Consider the following 12453-nt stretch of genomic DNA (forward strand, 5'->3'; position numbering starts at 1 on the left):
TATTTTCATAAGCTTCTCATGATGTTGACTACTAAATATATTTTATTTTTAGCATTATAATAGAGTAAAATAAAAGACCACAGCTATTTAGTTACATGAGGTGATATGAGCTGTAGCAACCTAAATGCAGTCTCAGCTAAGGTGTCTGTTTATGCACATGTGACAAATTTGTAGAATGGTTCATTTATTCACTCAATATTTATCGAGCACTGTGCAAATGCTATATGCTGGTGATGAAACTGTGAAATGAACAGGCATGGTTCTTCTCCTCCTGGCAGCTTACAAAGTAGTATGAGATTTAAACAGGTAAATACTAACAAGATAGTTTGATGGGTGCTATGATGAGGGAGGTAAAGAGCCTCTGAGATAGAAATAAAAGAGAAGTAGGAAGTGGGGCTTGAGTTGGGGGTGTATTCTAGGCAGAGAGGACAGCATATGGCTCAGCTTGAACTATCAAGGGAGATGGCAGAAGATAAGACTGGAAGGACAGACAGGGGTCTGGTCATAAAGGATTTCTAAACAGGGAGGGGAATGGCGTGATCACATTTGCATTTTAGAAAGCGTATCCTGTTGGCAATTTGGGAAAGGGCTTAGGGAAGGAAGTCTGGAGACAAGCAGACCAGGTAGAATGTAGTGACGGGTGATGATAGCATGAGTCAGAAAATGGTGTGTAGTTACTGAAAAGTGGGCAGAGTAGTGGCTTCATGGAGTTTGATACTTAGATACAGTATGTGCTGGAATCTTTTGTGTGGAGGATCACTTAAATTGTGTCCAGCAAGCTATTGACATATATTTGCATTGGGTGTTCAGACCAATTTCATTTACCTCCCAGATTCCTCTAGGAATACCTGGGCTTTTGTGGCTACCCATTGATAGAGCTCACTTACTAACAATGTGAGGTGCTGTAATGTGCTTGAATTCAGATGTGCTCAGAGCCAAGCCTCTGCCTAAATATTTGCAATAACAAGTTCATTATTTCCTGAGGCAATCTGGTTCAGAATTAAGATTCTAAATCTGCATGCTTCTGAATGACACAGAAAAAAAATACTACTTCCTCATCCACCTGCTAGCTCTTCTTAGATATCTTTTCTTCCTGTTACATTTCCCTGGATATTTTGGGATTCCATTATTTAGCCTGGCTTTCCAATTCCTTTTCCTCTTGATCATCTCCTTTCTGTGAACTTGGTTTGGTAGCAGCTTCAGTGACACCTGGCCATGAATTGGCACCCTTAGACTTTTAGGACCAGAGTTGGAGTCTGGGGTTCATCTCTAACTTAGTCCTTTTCTGTGTTAAGTGAAATCACAGGGATTATGGTTCCCATTACAAACCATAATTTAACTAGCAAATTAATTAGTAAATGATGAATATGTGGAAAGATTTAGACAAGGGAAAAGAAGAATTTTGAAAGTCCTGGCTCGAGCAAATTTCTTTGTCTAGAATTTGGTATCATTTTTCTTACGTAAGTTTAGTGAAATGTTGCCTTCACTATGAAGCATTTTCTTTTTGAGATGTTCATATTTGGGCAGCATATAACACGGTGAACATTTCTATATGTGAAAATTGGATGATGAATTTAAAAAAAAACACAGATCATCTTAGGTTCTTCTTAATAGGAAGTCTGCAGTGGCTGCAGGTTCTGTCATCAGCATTCTGCACATCAGTGGAGCCATCTCTTTATTTACCTGCCTAGAAGCTTCAAATTGCTCCTTTGTTTTGTCTTTCTTTGAGATATTCAGAAGAAATTCTTGCCACTCAATTCCTTTGTTGAGAAATGTAAGTTCAGCATAATGTGTAAAAGCTATGCTAAGGGTTTTTTGCAAGGGTGCCAAGCTATTGATTTATCTTCCCTGACTGTCAAGGACACCAATAGACAGAGGGTGTCAGGTCTCTGCTAAGGCATGTGAAGAAATGCCAATGTATTCAAACAACAAAACAAATGCCACAGTGTTTTGACAGCCTTCTCATAGAATGTACTCTCTTTCGTGAATATATAATTTAAATATGATGTTAAGACCTTAAAATGTATTAGTACAGTTAATTCTTAAGTATAATGGAAAGGGAGCAGTGGTATGAATTATAAACATTTATTTGTCTTTGACTTTGCAATGAAGAGCCTTTCGAGGTTGCAACTTTACTCTCTGAATTAGTATGATATTAACAAGAATTGACTTTTGAGTCATCTTGGCGTTGCTACTTAGTAACATTACTTAATTGCTGTGCCTCCAGTTTCATTATTTGTAAAATAAAAATAAGAAATAATACCTAGCTTATGGTTTTTGTAAGAAATAAATGAAATAACATGTCAAGTGTCCAGCTAGTCTCATCTCTTATTTTATTTTATTATTTATTTATTGAAACAGGGTGTTGCTCTGTTGCCTCGGCTGGAATGCAATGGGGCAATTATGGCTTGCTGCAGCCTCAAACTCCTGGGCTCAAGTGAGCCTCACACCTCAACCTCCTGAGTAGCTGAGACCACAGGCACATGCCACCACACCTGGCTAATTTTTAAATTTTTTTTAGAGACAGGATCTCACTATGTTGCCCAGGCTGGTCCTGAACTCCTGGGCTCAAGCAATCCTCCTGCCTTGGCCTCCCAAAGTACAGGGATTGCAGAATAAGCTACTGTGCCTGGCTCTCATCTCCTATTTTAAAACTACAGTAAAATCTAAAAATCAGTTTGCATTTCTGCACTTAACAGTGGAAGGCAGAATTATATGAACTCAAGAGTCCTGGTGGTTGGGACCACCATATTCTTGTTGTAGGACCAACACTGGCCTGCTGTGTGACCTTAGAGGAGTTATTTTTGTAGTCATCTATAAAATGGAGTTCTTAGCAGCTGTTATCCACTTCTCCTGTTTCATTTTGCATTCATATTACAAAAATTTATCAAATGCCTACTATGTGCCAAGCATTGGGAATGCAGTGGCGAATAAGACATGGTCCTCCCCTTTAGGATTCATATGTTCTGCTGGGAAAGATAGGAAAAAAACAGATAAATATATAAAAGAAAGCAGTTCTGGGGATAGACAGTAGTTGAGCGGTAAGCAGTTCTGGGGATAGACAGTAGTTGAGCGGTGTGGTGGGATGGGGAGGCTATTTCAGACAGTGGAGAGAAAAGGCCTCTTTGGCTGAGCTGAGACTTCCATTCGGCATTGGCACCATGGATTGCCACAGGAGGTTTATACACAGTGTTGATATGGACCAAGCACAGGGCACATGAGATAGATTTGCCCTCAGGTGGTAGAGGGGATGGGCCCTGAACATACAATTGGAATGCAATTGGCAAAGACACTAAGGCTGTGGAAATATAAAGAGATGAATAATCCAGCCATAGAGGTCAGGGAAGGATTTTTGGAGGGGTGACATTTAAACTGAGTTCTGAGAAACAAGTAGGCCAGCCAAGTGGAAGGAGAGAAGGACAGCCTGTGGAAAAGGCTCATAGAGTAAACATGAAAGCAGGTGGGTGGAAAATACTTGAGTGATAAGTATTGATTTACTTCTTAAAGTATTATTACATGATGGCAGAGGAAGTGGTTCAGAAGGTGATAAGTAATAATGAGTAAAAATTTGGTATGGATAATCCAAATTTTGTATAATCCTTATAGATGATAGCAACTGAATATAATCTAGCACTTCGAAACCAACATATTCTTACAACTGTATTACTTTATGATTTATGATTTGTGGATTAACTTCATTTTTTAAAACATAATTTATATTGAAACCTTTTCCATTTTGAATTTCAAGTTAGAAATAGACTAGGTGATCTGTTTTATGATTTCAGGGCCTGTCATACCACAAGACCACCTTACTTTGGAGAAGGGGATCGAGTTGATTATCATTTTATCTCTCAAGACGTTTTTGATGAAATGTTAAACATGGTAAGAATGTTTGCCTTTGTTTTTATTGCACAAGAAATACACGTTCTCTGGCAAAAATGTTAGGAAATAGTTATAAATAAAAAAAGGAAGAATTAAATTTTGTGCTTGTTATGAGAGGTGAGTTTTTACTGGGTTGTTTTTTTCTTAAAGTGCTTAATACATCATTCTTCACATGCTTTTTTATTTTATGGTCTTGGAGAAAATATTGTAAATTTCCAATAAAAATGAATGAGTAGGCATTTTAAGGAAATAGAACTAAAGCAGTATGAAAAATTCTTGTGATCTGTGCTTATCAGTTGCTGCTACTGTTATTAGTCAGATTTACTCAAGAAAAACAGTTCTTACATAACCGATGGCACACAAATCTTGTAAATTAAGTATGTCTGGGGATTTGGGTATTCTGTCCAGAGGGTAGTCTTTCTGTGTATTGTCTGTGGTGCTTTATAATTGTTACAACCCTAAGCACCATTTCAGTATGGTGTGTCCCATTTAGTTGGCTTGTTCTGGACATGTTACCATGGTCATGTTCCTGTTTGAGAAGTTCTCAGTCCTGGAGGCCAAGCAGTTCACTAATGCAGATGGCAGCCCTTGCTAGAAGATGGGAGATTATCCCTAACTTCTTTGCGGACTATGTTTTTACAAGGTCAAGGTAATTACCGTGCATTAGTCCATTTCACAGGCACTCAGAACAATCTTGTTTAAGTTTTGGGTTTTTGCATTTGTTTGTTTTTTACTGAAACCCTGACAATCTGGTTATTGATAGTAACTCAAAACACTCTTGTCTTTGAATTCATTTTCTTCAAAACAATTTATATGTTCCTTCTTGGCCTTCACATACAAAGGGAACCCTCATAATCCTCGCATGTTTTATCTGTTGAAAGTGTATGCTAATGTAAATATGTATCTGCCCATGACTTCAGCTAAACTGAAGGAGTAGCTCATATTTTCATCACGACCAATGAATCTGTAAACCTTTTGTTTTTACTTCACCATGGCCCTTATTTTTGTTTATATCTTCATTGTTTCTATCACCAAGTAAATCCTACACCACTTTCTTTTCTTTTCTGAAGTCCACTGAACTATCAGATGAGGGACTCATCTGTGTTTCTGCTTTTGAAAGATTACCATCCAACTGGTGATTCCCTTATAGCTACATATCCTCTTTCCTCTTTCCCCTTCTTTTTCCTTCTTCCTTCCTCTGTTCCCGCCCCCCAAATAATGGACCTGGCTTATTCTTCATTGTACAAAATCATGGAACATTTCAGCATAGGCTTTGCAGTTTCTATGAGTTTAATTTTGAATGGCCAACTCTATACATGGTGCCTGTTTTCTGGACTTCTCTTGTGTTTGTGGAGATATACAAGTGAGAAAATCCTATGATCCCTAGGCAATTTTTCCTCTAACTTTGTCAAAAGAACATCTTGGAAATTCTTTATAATTTTCTCTCCTAGGCCTATATTTTGGCAGTTCAGTTTAATTGACTAAGAGTACTCTGGGACTTTATGTTTCTAAAAGCCTCAATAGAGATTTGAGAAGTTATCTTGATATTACTAAGAAGCATTCTCTTAGGACTTTTTAAGTTGAAAGACAACTAATTCCCAAAATTAATGTTAATTTATCTTGTTAGAGTATGAGGCACTTTTTTTCTCACGTCAGTTCATCTGTTCTCAGTACCCCATCTGCTCTCTGGTGTTTCATACCTTATCAGATCTGTAATCTAGTCTGGTTCAATTCCTAGTCTAAAAAGTCACTACACTTCTATACTATATTTAGTCTTAGAATTTTAGTACCTCTACAGAAATCCTCCTGTGTTTGAGAAGTACTTATTTTTACTGCTTCTGATAACATATATATACATTTCAGGATAATGTAATTTTCTTGAACTTGAATTGTGCCTCTGATCTCTTTTCCTTTAATGTAAGCTTGAGACTGTTTGATGAAGAGAGACAAACTTAGAGATGACAAACTTATGACACATTGTCAGCTTTGCCAATCACCCACAGACACTCAGCCTTCTGTTCACAGAACCCCCCTCTACACAGCAGCCACCCAGACAGCCTGCCCGCCATCCTCCATTACAGCAGGCCCACTGACGGACAGCCTTGGCACACCCTTACTGTGGACAGTCACACCTTTCTGCTCTGACAGGTACAACACATAGACCTGCACACCTTCCCCCACACAGGGGCCTCCTCTATCCCATCAGACACTTCCCCCACAACACACAATCATCCCCCTAACATGCCCACAGATATGAGAACCCTTTTTATGGACACATACACAGTCCCCACAGAAACTCTCCCTCTCCTGTAGAAATAAAACCACAGACCCTGAGGTTTCTGGAGTATGACTATTGCTATTTATTAGGAAATCCATATGCAGCAAGAAACCAAAGTAGCATCACCAGCCAGAATGGGGTGGAGGGAAACCACTTAATCCCAATTCTTAACAAACTTGTAATGGGGTCTCTTTTATACCTATGTACTATGCAAGATTCCTCCCAACTCTACATCTCTACATCTTTCTAGAAAATGTTTTTTTTTTATTATCCACAGTGGAAGGTCCTTGTACATAAACAATAAACAAACTTACAGTATATATCTGAAAAGGAATTCAAGTATACATTTTGAAAACAGCGAGTCACAGAGTGTTAGGGTTCTCCAGAGAAACAGAATCAATAGGATGTGTATATGTATAGAAAGAGATTTAGGGTTGGGCTCGCACCTATAATCCCAGCACTTTGGGAGGCTGAGGTGGGAGGATTGCTTGAACCTAGGAGTTTGAGACCAGCCTGGGCAACAAAATGAGACCCTGTCTCTTCAAAAAATAAAAAATTAGCCTGGTGTAGGGGTTCATGCCTGTAGTCCCAGCAACTCAGGAGGCTGAGGCAGAAGGATTGCTTGAGCCCAGGAGGTCAAGGCTGCAGTGAGTTATGATTGCCCCTCTGCACTCCAGCCTGTGTAACACAGCAAGACTCCATCTCTTAAAAGAAAGAGATTTAGTATAAGAAATTGGCACACATGGGTTATAGGGACTGGCAAATCCAAATCTGCAGTGTGAGCCGGGCAGCCAGGAAATCCTAATGAGTTCACCTTGCCTGCTGCCTAGACAGAGCCGATTTTTCAAGACGAGAATTGCAATAGAGAAAGAATAATTCACACAGGGCCAGCTGTGCAGGAGACCACATTTTATCATTACTCAAATCAATCACCCTGAGCATTTGGGGATCACAGTTTTTAAGGACAACTTAGCGGGTGGGGGGAAGCCAGTGAGCCGGGTGTGCTGATTGGTCAGAGATGAAATCACAGAGAGTCAAGCTGTCTTCTTGTACTGAATCAGTTCCTGGGTAGGGGCCACAAGATCAGATGAGCCAGTTTATCGATCTGGGTGGTGCCAGCTGATTCATCAAGTGCAGGGTCTACAAAATATCTCAAGCACTGATCTTAGGACCAGTTTAGGGAGGGTCAGAATCTTGTAGCCTCCAGCTGCATGACTCCTAAACCACAATTTCTAATCTTGTGGCTAATTTTTTAGTCCTACAAAGGCAGTCTAGTCCCCAGGCAAGAAGGGAGTTTGTTTTGGGAAAGGGCTGTTATCATCTTTGTTTTAAAGTGTAAACTAAGTTCCTCCCAAAGTTAGTTCAGCCTGTGCCCAAGAATGAACAAGAACAGTTTGGAGGTTAGAAGCAAGATGGAGTCAGTTAGGTTAGATCTCTTTCATTGTCTCAGTCATAATTTTGCAATGGAGGTTTCAGTGGTGCAGATGAAATCCAAAGGCTGATCTTTTTGTTCTATTGAGGCCTTCAACTGATTGGATAAAGTCCACCTATATTATGGGTGGCAGTCTGCTTCCTTGAAGTTCACCAGTTTAAATGTTCATCTCACCCCAAACATCTTCCAAGTTGACACATAATACTAACCAGCAGATGCAATAAACAAGATAAAGTGTCTATCTGAAAGGAGAGCCAGACATATATATATATAGAAAAGGAGTCACAGTATTTGTTCCAAATAACAAAGAAAGTATGACATTGAAGGAGTAAAATAGTAAGGATATTTATTGTTCAGTTTTTAACTTTTGGAATATATAACATAAACTTCTTTTGATTATGGGGGATGTGGATCTTCCTCATCACCTGCAGCAGACACATTGGCCAGAGACCCATCCTCCAACCTCAAAAGACACCCTACGCCTTATGGTCTCTGACCTGTCTTCCCTGACAGACAGCCCATCCCCGTACCCTCACATCTCCAGAACATCTGGGGCCAAGACGCAGGGTAGCAATAGACCCAACTGCTGCTGTTCTTAATGCTGCCACTGCCATTTGATGGGATTCAATGCAGCCCTGGAAGTTTTCACTTCATTGTTTATTTCAAAAATCACGTATGTGAGAAGTCACACTTGCCAAGATCATCCACGTTTTTATTCCTTCTGTTGTCATCAGTTACCCAGTTTAGATTTGACCTAGTGGTTTAATGAATATAGTATTGCCAAAGAAAAAAATCACAGACAATTTTAAGAGATGTCTTTTTACTTGCCCCACCCCTCCTTTTTTTTTTCCTAAGGGAATACATTTTTTGGAAGAACTGAGCTTCCAGAATACAGACAGAGGCATCATTTATAGTTCAAATGGCTATAGGGCAGACACCAATTCTGTTGGATGATATTTGGGGCAGTTTCAGTAGAAAGCTATCTTTATGAGGAAAAACAGGATGGGTCTGCTTTTTCAAAGCTTTTAGGATGTCCCTGTAATTCATGGCCTCCCAGAATTATCTGTAATTCATGGCTTATCTTGGTAATGCAAGGCTTTTGGAAATGGAAGGCTTTTCTGGGTCGCCTGGTGTGCTGGCACAGCTGAAATGGCGGCGGTAAAGGGCAGGCCATTAGTTTTGTTCTCTCAGTAATGAAGGTTTTGGTGCGGGTTTGGCAGGAAGTGGGTAAGTAAACAAAATAGTCTATTTTACCATATGCTGCAGTGCCTTAACACTCCTCAACATTTTGTCAGCAAATTATTTCTAAAAACCTATTTTTTTTTTTGTCAGCTGAGAATTCTGAATAAATTTCTCTGTCACAGTTTGAAATTAAGTTTCATTTACCCCATTGTCGTCCTTATACAGTTGCTAAAATTTGTAAGGTTTTTGAAATTATTTAGAATAAGACATCAAATGATTTTAGTTATGTAAATTCCATGATGGCTGCTGTTATATGAAAATCTTTGTTCTTCTCGAATTCCAGGGGAAATTCATTCTAACATTTAGTTATGGTAATCACAAGTATGGATTAAATAGGGACACCGTAGAAGGTATCGCAAGAGATGGTTTGGCAAGCTGTATTCATATGGAAATAGAAGTAAGTGTTTTCATTCAACCAATTAATGTGTGTGTAGTTTGTGTGAGTGTGGTGTGTGTGTATGTGTGTGTGTGTGTATATATATATGTATAAATTTTTTACTGATACATAATTGAGGTACATATTTGGGGTACATGCGATAATGTATATATATATTTGAGGTTGGGGAGGGGGATACAATGCACAGGCAACACATTGCCAGGCACAAGATAAGATATTCCATTTATAATTACTATGGGGGGCAAGACACATGAAACATTAAGTGACAGGAGTTCGGTTACAATACAAGAAATTGCACAGATATTGTGAGTGAAACTGCCACTCGAGCTTTATTTTCTGTTATTTCCTCACTAAATGCTCTTTTTTCTTTTTAGAGCATGGCCTCTGTTTACATAAAAGGGTGTAGATAAAGCCTGATTCTTAGTGTGGAACTGGTTCCCCGTCCCCTCAGGACAATGGCAGCCCCATGTGGTCAACTTTGTTCCTTCCTTCTGCATGAGATGTGTGGGCTGTGCTGCCATTTAACTGCAGTTGCTCACTGGGTGTAATATTTTCATACTTCTGGCAATTTGGACCTGTAGATGTCAGGAGATTTTTCTCTCTGCCCTGATACCCTGTCTTCCCCCAACAATGATCTATAATTAGAGTATATAGAAGCTTCTCCAAAATCAAGATCCAGAGTAAAACTATGAATTTCCCACTCATTTATTTTTTAAAAATATAGCTTTATTACATACTTGGAACCTTCAAAAATAGTTGATTGTTTTTTCAAGATCCTTTAACTGAGCAGTATGACACTTTGGAATTAAAAAAAAAAAAGCAATTATAAAACTAATTCAATTAGACCAAACATACAGAAAACAAAACCTAGGCAAATCGGCTACATAATCCTTCTATGTCAACTCTGAATCTTTCTTTTTTCCTTTGTGACTTCACACAGTAGGAGACTGCAATTTCCTTTTGGCTCTTTCTGTTGGTATAAGTGTTTCCTAGCTTACACATTTCTTCCAGCTCTTTAACTTTCCTGACTTAGAATATTTCTAATCTTACTTCTCTGTGATTAATTGGTTTTGTATCTTTAAGGAAGGTTTTCTTTGTTTCTATAATAACTAGCAAAAATAAAAGGTCTTTTCTAAAAAATTTCTTCATTTGACAAGGCAGAAACAAAAATTAATGCATTTGTGAGTCCAGAAACTCTCCCTCTTTTGTGTGTTTCTCCAGTCCAACAGTTATCTAAGCAATGGCTCCTGTTTCACTGTTTTTCTCCCTGGGAGTTCACTCTTCCTCATTTCCAGGAGGTTGAGTCTATAATCCATGCTTGATTCCCCTGATTCTCCCCAGCTGAAGTATTTTTCCAGACTGCCCTGGTCATTGACTGTTTCAGAAATTGTTTTGGAAATAGCCTGTTTTCTTCCAACTGAATTTTTTAAAACAAAGACTTTGAACATTGAGTGAAACTGATTGAGATGGAAGGGGCTTTAGAGTCCATTTGGAATGGCTCTTTCATTTCACCCGTGAGGAAACTGATAGCCAGAGAACTTGAAGGATTTGTGCAACGTCTACAGGAGCCGGAGAGCTGCAGTCGTGACTAAGCCCTCCAGACTCTCAGACCAGTCAGTTCCTTACACAGTTCCACACTGTGATCTCCTGGTCTGCAGGTTATGAGGAGCTTGGCCTTCCCAACCAGGGTGCTGATTTAGGTGCAGAAAGGGTCCCAAGATGATGACAAAGGGGTCACAGAAGAGCCTTTTCTCCCTGGTAAGATCTCTATCTCCTGGTGCTCCACAGAAGCCTTTTGAAATATAGAATTGAAATTACCTTTCTGTAATAAAGTTGCAATATTGCTGTGAATGTACCTATTTTATATCCAGCAATTTTCTAACAGCCATATTCATTAGAATGATTAATTAAAGGAAAGCCAGGTGGAGTAAATTGTAATATTTCCAATGACAATTTAAAACTTGATGAAGAGAGAAATGTAATCCAATCTTGAGATATTTATAGAAAAATAGTAGCTAACTATACACATGAAATAAATTCTTCAATATATTAATAATACTACTTCTTATACCCATGTTGTCAGATGGCTCCAAAATGATTTCTAAATCATATATCTGTTTCCAATTTATTATCTTCCTTTTAACGCACAGGGTGTAAGAAGTTTGAAATATTCCTATTTTGAGCCTCGTTATATCCTGGTGGTGCCCATGAACAAGGAAAAATATGAGGGATATTTGCGGAGAAAAGGATTATTCAGTCGTGCAGAAATTGAATTTGCTGTCTCCAGAGTGGACCTTTATATTAAAATTAATCAGAATTTTCCGGGATATTTTGATGAGGTAATCAATGCAGGTTGGTAATTTTCAGCAAAGTTTTGTTTTTGAAATGTAAGGTTACTGAATTAAAAGTTTGTTTCATGGGGATAAAATTCTTGGGTAAAAGCTATTTTCCTTGTAACAGTGAATCACAAAGAGCTGCAAAAAGGGGTAAGAATCCAAGAGGTCTAATCTTCCACTGTTTTAATGAGAGCATTGTCTCAATTATTTCTTAAGATTGTAGCTAATAAGATTTGGTGTAAAATGAGCCTGAACTAAGTTCATTTTTTAGGGGACATTGTGAGAACAAAGTTAAATTATATATAATTTGAAATACACATTTAAATTTCTAGAAAGGCATATGAAACTCAGGTAATTTGATTATAATCTACACGTAGGTTAAAAACCCAACTACTCAAAATATTATAACTTAAAAATGTATGTGTAAAACAAATATTTTCAGAAACTAGCTTAGAAATGACCATTTAATTTAAAGCAATAGTTCATGGGAGAATTTGTCAAAATATGAAAATTTCTATATATATATGTATACATATTTTTATACATATAAAATTTCTATAGATATATTCTAGAAACTTTTTTATATATATATATATATATATATAATTTTTTTTTTTTTGAGAGAGAGAGTCTCGCTCTGTCACCCAGGCTGGAGTGCAATGGCATGATCTTGGTTCACTGCAACCTCTTCTTCCGCCTCCCAGGTTCAAGCAATACATCTGCCTCAACCTCCCGTATAGCTGGGATTACAGGTGCCCACCACCATGCCCAGCTAATTTTTGCATTTTTAGTAGAGACGGGGTTTTACCATGTTGTCCAGGCTGGTCTCAAACTCTTGACCTCAAGCAATCCACCCTCCTCAGCCTCCCAAAGTGCTGGGATTACA

General features: G+C 38.4%; 1 protein-coding gene across 2 annotated transcripts in view; it reads left to right on the forward strand.

Moving 5' to 3' along the window:
* Positions 1-12453, forward strand: part of LRGUK (leucine rich repeats and guanylate kinase domain containing) — a 137429-nt gene that overhangs the window by 60744 nt on the left and 64232 nt on the right. For both annotated transcript variants that reach the window (XM_031013093.3, XM_031013095.3), the window contains exons 12-14: positions 3786-3882; positions 9118-9231; positions 11382-11583. In XM_031013093.3, the coding sequence (XP_030868953.2) occupies positions 3786-3882; positions 9118-9231; positions 11382-11583 (413 nt within the window). The remainder of the gene's footprint in view (positions 1-3785; positions 3883-9117; positions 9232-11381; positions 11584-12453) is intronic.

Source organism: Gorilla gorilla, chromosome 6 (assembly GCF_029281585.2).
Source record: "Gorilla gorilla gorilla isolate KB3781 chromosome 6, NHGRI_mGorGor1-v2.1_pri, whole genome shotgun sequence".
Classification (NCBI taxonomy): Eukaryota; Metazoa; Chordata; class Mammalia; order Primates; family Hominidae; genus Gorilla; species Gorilla gorilla.